The 19,493-nt window shown below is 36.2% G+C and overlaps 1 protein-coding gene across 1 annotated transcript in view; it reads right to left on the bottom strand.

The window, feature by feature from the left end:
• LOC129749358 (nuclear transcription factor Y subunit beta) overlaps positions 1–18,510 on the bottom strand; it is a 178,085-nt gene extending 159,575 nt beyond the window's left edge. Inside the window, exon 1 of the mRNA XM_055744319.1 lies at positions 15,691–18,510. Coding sequence (XP_055600294.1) covers positions 15,691–16,495 — 805 coding nt within the window. The 5' untranslated portion in view covers positions 16,496–18,510. The remainder of the gene's footprint in view (positions 1–15,690) is intronic.
• Between the last annotated feature and the right edge of the window lie 983 nt (positions 18,511–19,493).

The following is a 19,493-nucleotide window of genomic DNA, read 5'->3' as shown; positions in this document are numbered from 1 at the left end:
ATAAATAAATAAATAAATAAAAAAAAAATCAAAAAAAACCGCAAAGATATCTAAACCAGAAAACACCGAAATTCAGCATAGTATATCTCAGAATTCACTGGACCAAAGGTAACAAAATTAGTATCTTTGAGCCACTGAAAATTATGTGTTCAATTTTGTAGAATTTCAAGATCAATTTGATATCATAAAAGTTTTTTCTGAATTGCCTTAGCAATTGATAACCTAGCATTTGCAACTATTATGAAGATGTTTTGTATCCTTTTTGATCAAGAAAACTCGTTAAAACCGTCAAAATAGAGGCGGATCAAATTTTAAACAAAGGTGAATTCGATTTTTAAATCAAATTTAAAATAGTTTAAAATTTCTGCAACTATGTTTTACGTTCATATGAAACATGCCAAATTTCCCTCAACAGAAAAAATAATCGAGAAATATTGAAAAAAGTGATCAATCTTACCCCGTTTTACGGTACCTAAATGTCTTTTAAAAATCTGCAAAAATGCTATACCTCTTTTTGACCAAAACGGAACATAGAATTTTCGGAGTTCTAGAATATTTGCAATTTGACACAATAAACAGCTGACCAATTGAATTTTAAACTTATGTTTTTAAATCAACTTGTAAATATTTAGAATTAAAGGTGTGTTTGAAATAAGCGACTCTAGTTAGTTAAAAACTAGCTGTAAATTTTTCAAAACTTTGGAAAAATTTAATTTTGTTGTCCTTCAATATCATCTGACTGTCACATCAGCATGCAAAGCCTAAAAAACAAAAAAAAAAATTAAAAATGTAGGTGCCGATGGCTCAATATGGTCACTTTTTGCGATCGATTCAGGAATCAAAATCTTCTCGGGAGAGTTAAATGATGGATTACGAATTTTTCATACAATCTTAGAAAAAAGCGTCGTTTTCTCCGGAATCGTATTTTTCCTTGAATATATGCATTTGATTCAAGCATTATCTGGCAAGGATCTCGGGAACGATGAAAAAATGGACAGAAATATTGCGAAAATAACCCGAATACTCTAGCTGTTCATCCTATATTATATCATCAATTTTTTCATCACTTCTTTGCTAAGGTTGTTGAAATACTGAAAAAGTGATATTTCTTTTTTATTTGTTTCTTTTACTTAACATATCGCTAATATGACCGTTCCATCCTCAGACACAGTAAATTGTTAAGAGTTTCCAAAAACTATCAATTCAATCATTCGTTTCCGAAATATTTTATCATGAATTTCAATAATCATAAATCAGCGCGAGGCGCAATTTGCATGATTCTACCATTACTAGCAATCTAGCGAAGCAGCGAGAAAGCAAAAAAAAAGCAGGGATCCACGCTCATATGTGCACTAACTATATGGACCATCCGTGGAAATATAACTTATGATAAAATTTTTGCAACCCACAGCACAGCAGCCACCCTACATGTATCTATCTATATATTATGTATGTTAGGATAAAATATCAAGCAGCAATGCACCTGTGGGAAGATGGCAGCAAATCCAGAAAGTTTTCCGACGCCACTCTCAATGTATTCATTCTACGCCGCGGAAAACGTTTCGAAAACTTTTCCGTTCCGCCGAAGACCGCTGCTCAGAAGAAACTTTGCTCTCGAAGGGGTTTCAAACGATCTAAGAGACTATCAACTATTCGCATCATATTTCCATTTGAAGTTTTTATTTATAAGAAATAAAAAATCCTAGAGATTTTTTTTAAGAACTATGGAAACCTTTTCAATCTTTTATTGTCGAGACTAAAATTCCACAAATATTTATTTCCAATTTGAAAAAAAATAAAAATATCGAGTTCCGATATGAAGCTCAACGATAACTGAAATGAAATTCCTGAGCACCGCTCTTAAACCAACTGCAAAAGTGTGCTCCATTCTGTTTGAGTTTCGTGTCTCTTCGGGTGCTTTCGCAGCCATCAATCTATTCCCCGGAGTGATATCAAAATTTGTTTTAGTCGGTTCCGCTTGGAGCTGAAGGCTGTGTGGGGCCTATGATGCCCTTTTTTTTGTTGCAGTCTCGCTCGATTCCCTAGAACCGTTCCAATCTACCGGAAACGCTTACACCTTCATGGTTGCTGGTAGCTGTTTGGTCGTGAACCGTGAGTCGTGCCGTGTCGTGCGTGACAGGTCGAGTGGAAGAAGAATAAAAGGGAGCTTCAGGTGCCAGCAGCTAGAAAAAAAGGCAAACCTTCATAGGAATATCTCCGGGTGCAAATGTGTAACGTGAGTTTGTGCGCGCCACACCTGGGGGAGTTCATATTACCTTCCACCGATCAGCTGCCAAAAGTGAAACTGTTTGCACATTACCCCATGGGCGGCGCTGACAGCTCCGGGAAATTGTGACCTACTCACCCGGCAAATACACTTGATGGTGCCCCGGGTCGGGAGTTATCAGTGGAATAAAATTTGAACCACACCTTACCACCCACTTCTCTTATTTAGAGAGGAGGAGGAGCTCCAACAGACTCATAGCTACCAGCTAGTTGAGCCCTGAATGGAATTCTGCGAAAATTCCCAGAAGCGCACACTTTCTTCAATGCCACTCGGGAGGATGAAAAACCCTTCACAAACAACCTGCGCAAAATGACATTATATGGATTGATTTTTTTTCCCAAAAATGTTGATTGGAAAAACTTTACCGAATAAACTTTTCCAGGGAGCCCTTTAAATCGGTTTGTTTTGTTTATTTTCGAACGAAATGCCAAACGTATGAATGACATATGAAAATGCGATCTCAATGGATGGAAACCTGCTAACCGATAGACCTACATCTTTCAAACCCTGATAAAAAGGGTAAACTAGAACAACTCCTTGGAGGAAAGTTACGGAAGATTGTGGGCGCTCCCAAAAACGCCTACATGTAGGCTGCAGATAGTAGGGTTGAGATTTGGGGTGCAATCTTACATCGTTAGGTGATTGTGGGTGTATAAAGCTCTGGAGTTCTTTAAAATAAGCTGGCGAACTGTAAAAATGCATTTTCTTTTGTGATGGTTTTGAATGAACTAGTGTCTTTGTTTCCAATAGAGACGAATTGACTAGGATTGGTTGGAGGATCTTGGAACGATCCTTGGAAGATCGATTTGGATGGATGGAGTTTTTGGCCTCGATTCAATCTCTCGATCTTTTAATTCTCGATTTTTTTGATGAGATATTTTGATCAAACTTTGAGTATCGATTCAACTTCTAACACAACCGTCTTTTTGGAATCTTTTCGGAATTGGTATGTACTCAAAATCAAATTGACTTTCAAGAGATTTTTGGCTGCAGATTTCGATATATTGAGCCGACTTGAGCTGATGAAAAACTCTTTCCTCATACGTAGAAGGGCAATTTTTACAACTTTGAAAAATCATGTTTTTTAAAACAAAAAGAAGCAGCTCTCTCTTGTTTAAAATGAAAAATAATCGTATAATCAGGGATCGATCCTCAAACTCTGGTTTTTTTAAATGGATCGATTATTCTACCGTTCATCTGAATCGATCTTGGGGATCGACTTTTTCCTGAATATCTAACAATTGGGGAGAGTTAGGATGACACCGCTGCAAAAAATGACTTTTTGCTCCCATATGATTTTTCTTTGTCTTTTGTTTAAAAAAGAATCAAATCAAAATTCAAAATGATTTGATTGAATCCTGAGTTAGCGTAACGCGATTCAGTTTTGTATGGAAATTTGTATAGAAGAAGAAGTTTTTACACATTAAATCATCCGGAAAATTCAAATAAGTTTGAAATGAAGTTGATTTTTGGTTTTGTCAATTCTTGAGCTGCATTTTTTGCTAACATGACAAGCAGCTAAGCATTTCATGATAAAAGTTTTTCAATATAAAATATCTAAATTCATTGAAAAGTTGAAAAAAAAATTAAAGGCTTGCTTGCTTGAGCTTTTAATAATTTCATGTAATGTTTTTGCAAAAGTTATATAAATCAATAAATTCTCTGGCTATGAAAAGCAGGTTTTTGAGAGTTTTTATTCTTATGCTACGTTTACACAGCTTTCAACTAAACAGTCAAAAACGCTAAAATTTAAAACATTATTTTGATTTTTTTTGCATATCATCAAATATCTTTTGTGGGGTACCATTTAGGTTTTGGCTTTGTTAACATGAACTGTACTGTGAGAATCAAGGAATATTGATCATCCAATTTAAATTTTTTCGAACTTTCAGTACATCTCTGGTGATTTTTGAATGAAAAATTTTGTTTCCTCATACAAATTTCCATACAACATCAAAACTCGTGCTAATTCAGGATTGAATGGATCTCTTCGAAAATTTTTATTGCTATTTCTTGCAGCAAAAACAACCAAAAAAAAGTTACGAGAGGCGTAAAAATTTAAGAATTTAAAATTTTCTCACAAAGCTTGTAACGTTCTAATTAATATACTTGATCCCTGGAGTGACTTGATCCCTCAACAATATCTCAACAATATGTTTTAGATAAATGTGTCAAATGGAGCAAAACCACAAAGCTGTTACCTTAGAAAAAGTAAAGAAAAAAGATGTTTTCTGAGTTATTGAGCTTTTGATGAAAAATTCAACAAAATGTGACTTAAAGTTTTTTTTTTTCATCATTTTCAAATGAACAAAATTTAGGTATCAATTATTTAGATATATTCCAATATTTCAATCGATAATGAACGATTTGAACTTGGGTTCAATTGATTCCTTGAGTTCAAAACGACATGTTTTCAACTAAATGAATTCTTACCAGACTGTAGAACGATAACACTTATATTTATCCAAAATATAATGTTTATTCAATGATTGCCTTGTTAAAAAAAACTTAAAGGATTGAATTTGTCAAAAATTAAATTTTCGCTTGAAAGTAGGCTGTTTTTATAGGGTTTTAGACAAACTTTTTGAATTTTCTGTACATTAGTCTTCAAAACTGCAAAAATAAGTGGATCTGCCTGTTATTTTTCGACGTGTTTGATTTACAACTAAATTGAAGCGTCTTTGAATAAAGCATCATGCTTTTTTTGAATAAACGATCATATCTTCTTTAACTAGAAAAAAATCAACATTTTTTTTTTCTTTCTGCAAAAAAGCTTCTTACTTATGTACGGGAACAAGTTTTTTTTTCTAATTTTTGGAGCATCGAAATGACAAATTACCTGCTTTCAGAATCTATAAAATATGGCGAGTTTATAATGTGTTTTAGAAGTTACTATCGTAAAAATGTTTCTGTGGTTTTCTGGAGGGAAAAAAAATACTTTTTTTGCTTTCAATTCATTTTATTTATAAAGTCAATCGGTATTCATTCGCAGACTTACGTTTTAACCTTTTTCTTTTTTCACAAATAGTTAAAATTACTCATAAAGCTTAGTTCTTTTAGAAATGGGACAGTTACGAATGCTTGTATCTCAAAAACCATTAGTTTGATTGAAATACTTTCTATGGAAGAAATGAAGAAAAGAATTTGAAAAAAAATATTTATCGTTTTTTGTAAGAAAAATTTCTAATTTATTCTTGGTATTTCCCATCGGCCGGTGCACACTTTTTTCAGTCATGATATTGTTCAGTTTTTTCAACTTTTAATTCGTCAAACCTGTATTCTAGGTGGCTGCATCCTCCTCCTTCAAATACTACTACTTTTTGGTCCAATACTTTTTTTTAAAAAGAAACTAAGAGCAATTCATTCGATAAAACTGTTTCAAAATTAACAAAACTTGATTACTTTTGAGCCACTTAACAGCGTTTTTAGTGGAATTTCTACTGGCAAAATCTGACAATAACGAAGTAAAGACATCATGTGATTGAACTTCAAGAATAATCGCTTAGTATGGATCGTAGGTTGCGAAGGGTACATACAAGACTACTCTTTTTGGGTATTGGAATACAGCGAAAATCAATGTTTTTGTTTTGAAAATTGTAGTTTTTTTCTATAGGAGCAGAAGCTTGACTAATCATTATGTTTAATACAAAACAACCAACAAATACATACTTTAATATGCTAGGGATCTTACCGCGAGCAGACATGTTATGGGATTCAAATTCTGGAATTTGTTTGATATAGGGATTTTCACAAGTTTTGATGTCCTTCAGAAATCACCTGTCTCATTGCCTCAGTACCAGCTTAACGAGCTCTGGAACTAGCAAAAATTTGTTGTTTGAGGTTAGGTTGAAATGACTCATGGAATACTCATATAATCGTATCTAAACATTACACAAAAATGTATGTATATTTTGAAATTTTTTAAAATCGTTTTGAACACAAAATTTTAAAGTTTCCAATCATTAACTTGAGTTTTCCATTTGATTTAGCAAATAGTCTGTAAAACCTGGCAGATTTCGAAAAATTTCAAACAATATCTGGGCATCCCGGCGAGATTTGACTTATCTTGAATTCCTTATTGGATTTTTAGGCAAGCCTGGATACATCAAGATAATCTGGAATATACGATAATCAAAGAACAAAGCTATCTACAGTTAAAGATAAATGGACACACCTAATATGTTTTACTGAAACCATAAGTTTTTATTGATTGTGTATCTCTTTCAACATTACTTTTGGATATTTTATAAATTTTTATAAACTATTCAAAATCATTAACAAAATTTGTCAAGTCTGTTATATTATGGACTTGAATATAAAGCTCAACGGGTTTCCAATAGATCTCTAGTTGTTTTCTTATTTTTTCGAATTTGTAAAAATTAAAAATAAATTATTTTTACAGCGTTGACTTTCTTAGACCAAATGCCTCGGCAAGTTTTGAATCATTTGATGAATAAAGGTGTGTTAATTAATTCAAAATCTGTTTTTAGTTTCCATGTCGGTTTATTAGTTTGATGTGATTAGTGATCAAAGATCGATTTTACTTAAAACAGATTAGATATGAGATTTTCCCACGCCATATCACCAAAACCAGAGGTGATAGACTAATGTAAAATCAGGGTTCCAAAAACACTAACTGAAACAGGATAAATCCAGGATAATTTGAATAACAATTTCAAAGCATTTCAGAGGTATCACACAATAAAAGGCGTTTTGATAACCGACTTATTTTTCAATTAGGTATTTGCAAGTTTACACAGCGCCAACTGAAAAGTTAACGGCGTGAAAAGCGTACGGCGTAAGAAATTTTCGGCGATCTTCAGTAAGCGGATCTTATTTGTTGCGGAATTTTCTTATCCGCTAGCTAATAGAAATTTTGTTTTTAAATATTATCTTCCTAAGCTCTCTAGAATCCAAATTTCAATTTTTCGCTAAAAAAATCATAGAAACTAAGTTGTATGATTACAAACAACTTTTTTTCTACGATATACATTATAGATGAGAAAATTTTGGTGACAATTTTTCCAGAAATAGCATAACTTCAGGGGCTTTCAGTATATTTTTGATTGTCGTTTTCACACACCTCAAACAATTTTTCCTAAATTTTGAAACATATTAACACTGACCCATAGCTATATTTTTACATAGATATTGTGATAATTGACCTGAACAAAACTGCGATTTTTAAACTTAAATTTTGTAATGTAAATATTGGGTCATTTTCTGACTTCAAAAATATTTTCAGTTATGTAAATTGATTTATTTTTCTCCAAAAATAACGTTTGAAATATATTTATCGAATATAATAAATCAATCAATTGTCTGAGACGTAATCAAACGTAACATTTCGAGCTCCAATCTCTTCGAAGAAAGTTTTTCCCTGGATCCAAACTACTGCAACTCGAGTAGGTTCCATTTGGGCATATCGAAAGATTTTTTCTGGGAAAATCAATTGGACAAAAACAAGGCGAACAAACCTTCGACAAAAAAAAATCAACCTCCCGGCGCCCCCTAAAGAAGTTTGGTCGTACCGTCCAGGACAAAATACGACGACGATGACTCTACCGAGGGAAACAAATGTTCGGATGAAATAATTAATACGTACCCAATGAAGATTAATGATTGTCGGGAAATGCTCACACGACATCGAGGACCATCCTAGGTCTTTCCATGGTTCCGAACTTTGTTCATAGTGGGATGGCTTTTTATGGATGGATGGCTCGTCCGGATGTCCTAATTTTCTCTGGTATTTCCGATCGGATAGTCGATTCGGTTTGTGGGTGGTTAGGTCAGGGGTTTTGCTAGTTTTTTTTTTTGTCTCCCAGAAAATGCCAAAATTGATTCAAATTTCTAACCCTAACGAGAAAAGGCTATCGAAGATTGAAATTGAAAACCAATTAACTATTATGACTTTTTTTCAGGAATTTCTATCGAAATTTGACAAAACATCCAGTTAACTGTAGAAAATATTATGTATGATTACAAAATAATACATGCCTTCAGGAGTATAACTCGTTGCCATTCAGCTGTCTGTACAAACAAGGTCTCCACCACGTTCATCTCAGAAACTAATTCTCTCAACCGCAGCTGATTTCCAGTGTTTATCTCAACAAAAGTTTCGAATGCGTTCAGTAATGACGCCCATCCATCTGAAACCTGGAAGCTGGAATGCAACTTTGTAGGAACACTGGAAGTAAGGAAAGTTCCTACACCAAATTTCGAGCTTCTAAGTACCATTTTGTCTGGCGCAAGCATACCTTTATTCCATTCTTAGACTCAAGCACACCGAACTTTCTCTACGGATTGTGCATACCTATGTTCGTGCCCCTGCTTGCTTTTAAACAAGATTAAATGTCACATTATATGGGAGAGAAGTGCTTTCAACGACGTTTCCTTCCGTAGATTGTCGCCTGATGCGACAATGTAGGATATACAGAGGGTAACATGCTTTCAGTTGATGAATCTTCTAATCCTATTTTGTTGAGCAATATTTCCGCTCCTGTTCCCCCTATTCTGAGTTCGGTCTTTATCATCATCGTTGAAGTGAATCAAATTTGCTGTGATTATGTGACAAACGAGTCTTATTACTGTTTGACATTTGGCAATTTCGATGAGAAATTTACTAACCAGTATCAAAACTCCTTACTAATTTTTGTTAAACGTCATACAATTTTTGGAAAAAAACATCGCACTTTCTCTTAGCCATTGAATCTTCTTTTGTTCAACTTACAATGATAACTTAACTCTGACTTTAACCGTGATTTAAGTATTAGAAAGCTCTCATTTTTGGAATAACAACCGCTACTATTTCAAATTAATCCATCTACTATTAACTTTTAAATTGAAATATGCAATTTCACTTTAACCATACCACCATTACAGAATTTTAACTTTAATTTTAACTTTAATTATGAACTTGTATCATTAAAGGAGTGTTTTCGAAAAAAATACAATTTGTTTTGTGATTCACTTTTGAATGCATGGATGGACAGGGAAGTTACCTCGTAGTGTAATATGTACGTTTGCAAAATTTGGTGATAATATGTTAAGTGATTTCTGTGATAGCATTCACTACAGGAATTTATTGACAATTTTTTTTTAGGCAAATCGAGAAAACCGCAGGAAAGCCCCAGTGAGGCACCCAACACAGCTGAAAACCAGCAAATTGACCAAAGTTAATATGGTAAATCGTTAAAAGAGTCCTACCGGATCTAACAGTGAGCTAACTTTGAATAAAAGTGAAGATGATTGATCCCATGAAGTTAAGGATTTTGGGAGGTTTCATCAATTGCAATCTGGAAAATGCAGTGGGGGAAGTGATAAAAACGCAGGTCTGTCTTCATTTCCAAAAGGTAGGAAAGGTGCCAATCGGAAAAATGATAAAACACGGTGGTCAAACCGTGCGCAAAATAATTGGACCGCTTTAGCGGAGATATTTAAAAAAAATCGTATTGGACAGCAAAACGAGCTCTTTAGCGGTCACTTAGCAGATTTCCAGTCTGATACTTTTTGTTGACAAATCCCGCCTGTTTTTTTCGGGAGTTAAACAAGGAGAAAAAACTGGAAAAAAATATGTCAAGGGTACTCGATAAGGCTGACAATCTGTCGAAGTTGCAAATAAGTCAATGTTTCATAGCGATTTTTTTTATTAAATGAATCTTCTCAAGGTCAACTTAATATGATTACTTAAATCTGATGATAGACACAAAAAATAGCTAAATTAACAAAAATGGCTGCCTCCAAATTTAACCTGTTTAGTACTTAAATAGGTCTGACGGTATTAATACTCTGTTTTGGTTGGATCTGGAATCGTGCAATTACGTAAAATCTGTGGTGGAGTGATAAGAAGTCAAATATGTTATTTTTGTGCCGAAGGAGGACAATCGGCATTATTTGTCAAAACTTCGACAAAATTAGGGTTCAACAGAAAAAGTAGGAAGGAAGGTTTATATCTGAATAAATTTTCGGAACAATGAGTTGTAAGATTAATTATCTGAAGTACAATAAATTGATTAGATTTCAAAATCAATACTGGAGAGTTCTGAAAGTCACTTCAAAAATAAACTGTACAGGGATAGAAAGTTGATCAGTAGCAGTAAATAGCTTTTTTCACTGCAAGTTTGTCGATGTTCTTCCTACGTATGACTTTCATTTAGTTCAGGTCAATAAAACTTTTGAATTGTTAGTAGAGATGCGGTTTCTATTCTGTTTGAAGAAAAAAAAGGTTTCATTGGAACAGCTAGTGACAAAACATTGATAAAAATTGTGCAAATTTTTATGAATAATTTAATTACTATTAATTTGTCAAACATAGGAACTCTCGACATGTAGTCTTTCCAGAGTGACTTAAATCAAGACGTTAGAAGTAGCTCACCAAAACCATCACTAATGCTGAGAAGCTTTTTTGAATTATTTTACCGGGGAAGTCCTTCGGTGCAAAAGTGGGATTAAGTCGTGTAGAAAATGTTATGTGGAAGGATGATTAGAAATAATTACTTTAACTTCGCGAAAAAACACAATCTTACCACTAGTTCAGGAAGCACAATCAAAATTGAAATGGCGATAAGTTACAACTGAAGACGATATTTGAAACAAACAAAGCATTGGTTTGTAAAATAAAGGATGAAGTGCTATGATTTGACTTCACTACTTGAGGGGCAAACATGGAGCCCCGAACTGCCAAAGATGTATGCCGTTCGAATATTAAACACACTTTTACACAAATTTATGGCGGTATGTCTTACTAAAAAAAAATATTATTGACATAAATACACACAAAAGGAGATGGAAACTGTGCTAAAAAACGGTTTGCTAAAAGTTCGAGGAAATGAAATCAAATATGTTTGTGTTTGCCTATTCTCAGTTTGAAATTTTGCATTCGAAACATTTCGTATATGTTTTTGCATTTTTGTGTAGGGGGGAGATGTGTAGCCGATAATGACAAGCGTGTCTTGGTCAAAAGGTCTTTAAAGAGTTCCATAAAATATTAAAAACAAACATTTTTAAGGAAGAAAAAGCATAGCCATGTGACAGTTTTGCGTAGCGAAGCCGACAGACGAAATAACGATGCGTGTCGAGCGTTTCTTGGTTGGAAATTTTCTAATGATAGTAGTTCGCGTTTGCTGGTCACGACACGCATCATTATTTCGTCTGTCGGCTTCGCTCTCTGCCCGAATCACCACCCACCGTACCTACTCGGAGAGCAAACAAACACGTTTTGCTGGACGAAGTGCTTGTAGTTCTAGAAATTCAGGAATGATTTTATGTTTATAATTTTCATATTTTTGTGAAATCTCACAGCGTGAATTGCAGCACCTCACTAGAATGTAGATTAAATGTGCTTTCTAATGAATATACTCTTGGTTGGTCCAAACAAAGTAAAAGCACTGATAATACGGGTACAACATGACGGTGGACCACAAAAACAGATGAAATTTCAATTTGTAAAAAAATCGCGCAAAGTAGTGAACTTTGAAAAATTCCAGTAAATTCAATTTTTGTTGCATTAAAAATCTAAAGACAGCAAAATGTTGGAATTTTATCATTCATTTATCATTTTATCATCATCATTTTACATTTTGTAGTCATATTTTTTTCAAAACTCTACCATCGCTCAAACAGTATTTACTAGCAATCGAATTAAAAGAAGGTTTTTTAGACCACTTTTTTGAACTTTTTGTGACCATTTCATTAAAAAAAATTTAAAAAAATATTTCTTGTCTTCATGATGTAGGCATTAACTTCAGCTTTCATATGCATAAGGCAAATATTTTTTTGCACGTGTAACATATGAACTACAACAGTTTACGTGAGGCATGTTTTTTCGGATTTTTTTTCTTTCATGCTGAATAACGAGAAAACTAGTAACTTTAGCTATATATAATGTTCTAAACATATTTCACTGACATTACAAGGTTTCTTTTGATGTAAGTTTTGTTTAAATCGGTCTAACACGCCAAAAGTTATAACGATTTGAGCTTGTGGTGTCAAATTGACACCACAAGTGCTGATTAGGGTAATGAAATCTAATGCGGATGAGGGATAAATAAAGGACAGTTATATTGTCGTATATCGATTTTTGGTTTTCATTTTGGTTTATTAGTTCATCGGCTATCAATAACTGATTTCACTAAAAATTGGTAAATATTCTTATTTTTCTAAAGCAAATGGATGAAAACTTGAAGAGAAAGAAAAATAAAATTTATAAAGTAAAATTTGAATTTATCGAATTGCTGCCCTTTTGTGCAGATATTACTATTCTTCAATGTAGTCAATCAATTTAATATTTTTATTATGTTTATCGCCGAAGCACTGATTATAAAAAAAAATAATTCAAAATACAAATAAACCAAAAGACCACTGTTATAAAAATTGGCAACTGTTATTAAAAAAATTTAATTATGATAAAGACTCAAACAAAATATAAAGGGGAGTTTTTTTTTATTGTTTCTATTTAATTCTCTCTTATTTCTTTTTTGGCATTTCTCCGAAATATGAAATTGAAAGTAGAATCGTTGGACATTAATTAGAGAATTGATAGGTAAAAAGAAAAAAAGGCAGAACGCTGGGTAGAAATAGCTGGTGGAAAATGTGACCTAGGGCTTTTGTGTTGCGGACATCTTAAAACTACTTGTGTGATTCTCAAAAACTTATTGAATTTTCCTAGTTGAAATTGTCTAGTTTGTTTGTCTATCATTTTAAAAAAGAATGAGGTTTTGAGATGATTTCAGTTTAAATCAGGCCTTGCAATTTAAATCGTATCATTAAATTCAAAAAATTTTATTTCAATGTTATAACAAAAAAATTGAATCTCATCATTTCAATGTTTTCAATTTTTCAATTTAAATCATGTTTAACATGCAATGATATACATTTACGGAAAAAATAAGTGGTTGATTTTTGATGTTTTACATGCCTGTGTACAATTTGTTACTTTTTAATAATATAAAACATAGAATGTTGTTAACCCTCCAAATCCAACCCCGGCTTTAATCGAAGTGTACTAAAATCAGCATAAACAAAATCAAACCATTCTACCAATGGCCACTGTTAGACAAACAATTGTCAAAAGCTACATATAAGAAAAAGCTTAAAGACATAAAAAAATTGGAAAAAGGACCTTTTCTCGAAAATTCATCATATGGGTAGCGTCATAATCCTAGATTTATGTGTTTAATGTGATTAAAAATAGCTTTTGACAAAAAGGTTTAAAACTTACAACCATTCTGATTTTTTATAAATAGATCCTTTGTAACCCTGAGTAGACTTTGTTGACCAAATTGATAGCAAACAACAGCCAAAATTAGATATCAATACCAAAATGATAGTACAGTATTAGTGTCATTGTTTTCCTGATGGTAATATTAAATTTCATTAAATCATCAGTTTGCTGACATTCGATGACAATCCAAAACCAAACTATAGCATCAATAACAATATGATAGCACGATAAGGTATGGTTAAACTGCGATATCTGAATAAGGCATCATTAAGGTTCATCCACTTTCATAGATCAGATAAGTTAGATTTAAATGATAGCACAAATAATCGGGTTTATGAGGGTTTTTGAAATTAATTTACACTGAAAACCAACAACGAAATAAGTTATTAGCATCTTTAAGATATCGGTAGTTTTTTTTATCCTTTATCTTCGACTTATGTTAAATACAAGCTAAGATTAAAAATTATTCTCACGGTGGTTTTAACGACAATTATGCGAAAATTTTGCAATAAATTATACATAAAAGTGGCATCATTATGCCCTCAAAACTGGTTTTGAAATGTTTGCTAATCAATTTGAAAAAAATAAGATTTAAGTGAAACCTACACTTTGGATAATCGAGGTATTTGTATATAAAAAGTGGGACCCAAATTTTAGCATTGTATAACCTTTATTCGGGCTAAATGATACCACATTTTGCTTTTAAGGCAAGGTAGCAAATTTTGGTATCATTTTGCTATAAAAGTCTGCTCGAGAGGAAGTAAAACAGAAATATAGACATTGTCAAAAGCGGGGTTGGGATAAACGACAACAAATCGAAAAAAATATTCAATATTTGCAACTAGTCCATGTAGTTATGCCATTTCAAAAAATTTAATAAGTTTTCATTACGGTACAGAGTTTTGTAGAACTGTAATTTTTAAAGCGAAAAAAAAAATGATTTTTAAGGTTTACAATTAAAATTGGTAACAATTTTTAAACTGCGACCCAGAGATGGGTCTTGACTCAAACATTCATTTTTTTTTTGTAGAGAAATGAATCCAACTTAGATGAAATTTCAGGGACTAGATAAGAGAAAATCGATGTTGAAAAACATGCGAAAAAAATTCGCCTTGTCTCCCGGTGAGACTTGAACCCACATCTTGCGCCTCTCCTAGAGTTGGTAACAATGTTAAAAGAAAGGTAAGAAAAATAGATTGCCTTTCTGAAGCTCGTATTGGAAGATTGATCACCCCTTTAGAAAATGTGACTACAATAACTTCTTTTATTTTCAAAGATTCCTAAGGAGTGAAAAATTTAGGAAATTCATGAGTTATCCAACTAGGAAAAGTTCATATTTTTTAAAGCATTAAAGCAGTTCGAGCATTTTCGTTTATTTTATAGCAAGTTAAGCCGCTTGAGGTCTGCACGTGCCCAAGTAAAACCGATTGTTTTTAAGACTTTTTAAGCCTCTTATGAAACCTAAACTTGGTCTAGAAGCCTGCTATAAAACTTTAAATATTTCTTGAGATGGTATGAAGATACATAAATTCAGAGGTTATGGTGTATTTTCTTTACTAATGTTCGAGAGAAGAAGAGAATATAACTTCAGGTCAATAAAATATTTGGAAACTGTAGAAAACGCTTATCTTTCTTATGTGTAGTGTTTTGGGATTGTTGATTCCTCAAAAATCCATATTTAAATTTATGTTGTTCAAATATGGTCGATAAGTAACGGTGAGTAACATCATAACGGTTATATTTCAAGGAATGGTTTTGAATTCGTTTAGTTTTGTGTTTTCGCGTAAATCAATGCTGTAATCCTTTGCTGTAATTTTAAGAAATTTTGTAATTCATTTCTCATTACAAAATTTCTCATTGCTCTTTTCTAAATGAAAATTAAACTTTGCATAGTTTGATTTGATAGAGTTATACCTAATAGAAGCCAAAGAACATATTATTGGTGATATTGAGACGATAGTTAAATAGTGGTTGAAGCTTTGTCAAACACTAGTGAAAAAATTGTAATTTTATTTTGAAAATGAAGTACGTAAGATTCGAAATTTATCATTAGAAAATATTTTAACAGAACCAAAGAAAACGTATATCAACATTTTTCCCGCACCACCTCCGCTTGTGCTGTCCGGAGCACAAGTCTTAGGTTCAAAAATTTTCAAAATGGCCGCAAAAAACTCCTACTCACCGATCTGCGGAACGTCATACTGCCGCTGGCCTCGGGCACTGCGCAGCATCAGTTGGCTGGCCATGCCGTGCGGAATCGTCGAAGGCGGAAGTCCGCCACCGTTGCTGTTGCTACTGCTGCTGTCCCCATCGTCATCCCCGCCTCCGCCACCTCCCCCACTGTGTTGCTGCGAGGATCGCTTGCTATTGTTGGGACTTCGCTGCTGTTGCTGTTGCTGCGGTTGATCGTCTTCTTCCTGGCTAGAGTTGTCCGGGTCCGTTTGCTTGTTGCTGGTGCTGCCGGGCTGTTGCTGCTGCTGTTGGTGTTGTTGTTGGTAGTTGTTTTGGACAACACCGAACAGTTCCTGCAGGCCCCGCGGCTGAATCAGTGGCCCTACCGGGTGACGTACCGGGGGCGGACTGAGTTCGGGCAGTTCGTTACTGGTTAGTTGATTGATGACGACAACCCCGTGGGGATGTTGCTGCTGTTGGTGGTTGTGGGGTAGCAGGTTCCCTTGCTGTTGTTGAATTTGCTGTTGCTGCTGCTGTTGGAGTTGCTGCAGTAGTTGCTGGGGAGGGGGTGGGGGATTTTGTTGATGGTGAGGTTTCGGGTGCAGGAGTTGGATGGGCGACGGCGGCGGAGGTCCGGCGGGGATGCTGTTTTCCGAGAGCAGCTCGGACATGGTGTCCAGTTCTTCTAGCAGGGCAGCAGCGGCGGGAGGTGGTGGTGGAGGCGCCTTAATGTAGGCATCTCGCGCCATGTGCAGCGAGTAGGTGCTGGACAGTACGCTCATGTACGCCAGGATCGGCAGGATTTCGCGGAACATTTTCCTAAACTTGTGGAACGCTATGTACAGAGTTCTAACGACTCGGGGCCAGCAGGTCTGGACCAGGGACTCACACACACTGGTGGCGGCGGGGATGCGCCGGTGACCTTGCGTGTGGTGCGCCAAAAGGTAGGCAAACTCCGGGGAAAAAAATACACACACTCACTTTGCTCGTTCGCTCGAACGCACGAACACGTAACAAGTTAATAATCAACAGGTTCAAATCCTGAAAACCGCGTTAGGCCGGGAGAATTTCGCTTCAGGATTGCCGTCGGCACGTTAGGACACGCATCAAAACGCTTAGCCCCTGCTCTTTTGCTTTTGGTTTGATTGTTGTTGTTGTTGTTCCGGAAGGTCCGGACACAAGAAATCTTAAACACAGCACAGGCTTACAGGATTTTATTCTTTTTCACCACCGATTCTTTTGGACAGAACGCGGAAAGAAGGAGGGTTTCGGGACGCCTCGATTTCACCTGACGCCGCCGTCGGTTTTCCTCGCGGCAAAAACACACCTATAATTACCACCCACCACCAATTTGGAGGAGCGCGAGGTTCGAGCTATTTTTAGCGAATGCCGCTCATGTTTTTATTATACGAGGCTAGATAGATACTTGTGTTCCTTTGCTGCCGGGGTAGTCCTTCTTCGATATCGATTATGAAACGGTGTATTATCCTTCCGTTTCTCCGAGTTCTTTTTTTGTCTGGTTGATAGTCCTGTTCCGTAGTCAGTCCCGAATCGTTCTAGGTTGTTTTTTCCTCGTTATTATTTTTTCCGAATCGATTTCCCGTCAAAGGGAAAACTTTAAATCCGAGACACTATCGACACGAGCCACGGGGCAAACACTAAGCAACGATCACCGCTCGAGCTTTTTGACTTTTGTTGTGACTCGTCGTTTGACACGGTTCACTTCGGCAGCCAGAACTCCTCGGTCCGGTGCTTCACTTTTCGAATTTACCTGTTTTTTTTCTTTTCTTTTATTTTCCGGCTGGTTTCTTCCTTTGTCACTTTTTATTTTCGTTTGCTTCGCTTCTTTTTTTCCGATTGCTGCTGCTTGTGTGCTCACGCTCACACTCTAGCTCGAATGCTTGTTTGTCTCACTGAGGAGGGTATAAAAATAGATTCCTCTTTTTCCTGGCACTCGGTTATGTGTTTGCTTGTACGCCTGTATATATATACACTGACTCGGTGTGGGAAACTTGCAGCAAGTGAAAATCTTACTTCGAAAAGCTTTCCACAGTTTTCCAACAGGGGACTATTTGCCACTAATATCGCAAGGTACACTTTGGGGGAACACCTTTGATTTTAGAGACCCTTTTCCTAAAGGTTGTTGGCCAAGTTACCGGGGCACTTATCTTTCAGCAGACTTAACGGAAGCAAACTACGATACTCGATCAGCCTGAATGTAGACTGAAGCAGTAGCACAATTTATTTCCGGTTCGCACTTGTTCGCTTCATCGAACAACACACTCGAAACACCGAAGCTACTTGGCTTAAACTTCCGTCGGTAGAACCAGCAAAAATTCAACACTCAATTCCCCAGCACTCAAGTAGAAACAACAACGAGATCCTAGACACGACAAACAGTCTAGATCTTATAATCCGAGGCTTCTGGAGTCTGAGTCGCGTCTGATTACAGAGTTACTCTTTCACCTGAGTCAGCAGTGGCTTTTTCTTAACCCGTTTCAATGCCGTTCGTCGTGACTGATTCACTCTGATCCGTTGCTGGTTTCCTTCTAAATCTCGTGCAGCACCGTCGTCAATGGAATCACTGTAATATTTTTTCTTCTTCTAGTTATATTCACACAAAATAATTACACTTTACAGGGGGAAATTCCTCTTAAACATTGTTGCTGCACTCGGTAATGTTGTTTTTGTTGCAGTTGTTGTTGCTGTTGTTATTCTTGCTGATGCTGATGATGATGCTGAGGGGGCAAGTTGGACCACCCTGGGAGGCCGCTTTGGCCATGACGCGCGCTCGGGAACCGTGTGGAAAACACCAACTAACTGTCCTCGTCAAGGGATGAAACGCGAATGAGCGAACGGTTAGGTTGCCAAATCTACACGAGTCCGAGTCGAGTAGTTTCCGTTTAGAGGTTTCCCCGGCTGAAAACTCATTCATACACCCGACGACGAAAGCCCCAGATCCAGCAGCAGAAACGTGCGAGGACGACAAATTCCCGCCCGCTTCAACCTCAAACATCCCCAAAACCCTCACTCGGCCCTCAAATGTGGGGAGAACACCGAGAGAATGAGAGACCCCCTGGCTGGAACTGCGCCGACGCAGCGTTTTTCATTCAGGACTTTTCCGAAACGGAGCGCGGCCAGGAGCTAGCCGGAGATCCTCCGTATACGACCAAGACGACGACGACGACGGACGGCTCGTAATCGTTATTATTTGCAGTCCTCGTCGTCGTTCGAAGACGTCGTCGACGTCACAAAACAGCCGGGAGACCGATCCGTTCTGATCCGTTCCTACGCCGCGTTCTGTCCAGCTAGCCAGAAACAAGTCGAAGGCCAGCGCAGAGGAAAGCTCCATCTCCGTAAGCTCGTAACCATCAGCGAAACACCAACACACGACCATACAAGCGTTCGTAGCTATCCGGTGAATGGAAAATTTCCAAAGGGAAAATCCCCCAGTTCGAAAGCTCTCGGTTCGTTCCACTCCCACCACGAATCAGTTGGAATGGAAGCTTCGGAGTCGAGCGAGCGCGTAATGACAAATAATCATCAATGATGATGATTATCAACTTCCACCCACCATTCACTCTGGCCTGGCCAGCCCAACTTCTGCCCACTTACCTTGTAGAACAAACTACCACCTACCTTCCCGAAAACGAAAACAACACGAAAGAGAATGGATGGGGGAGGGGAATAATACTATCCCCCAGTCCCGGTGACTTTCCGTACAAGCATTCCTGCTCCGGTGGAATTGTGAATGTCCGCGAAATGATTTCTAATTGATAATGTTCGTCGATAATGATGTTTTATTTTTATTTT

The sequence above is a fragment of the Uranotaenia lowii genome, chromosome 2 (genome assembly GCF_029784155.1).
Source record: "Uranotaenia lowii strain MFRU-FL chromosome 2, ASM2978415v1, whole genome shotgun sequence".
NCBI lineage: Eukaryota > Metazoa > Arthropoda > Insecta > Diptera > Culicidae > Uranotaenia > Uranotaenia lowii.
Note: the sequence above shows the minus strand (reverse complement) of the source record. Positions and strands in the feature narration are given on the sequence as shown.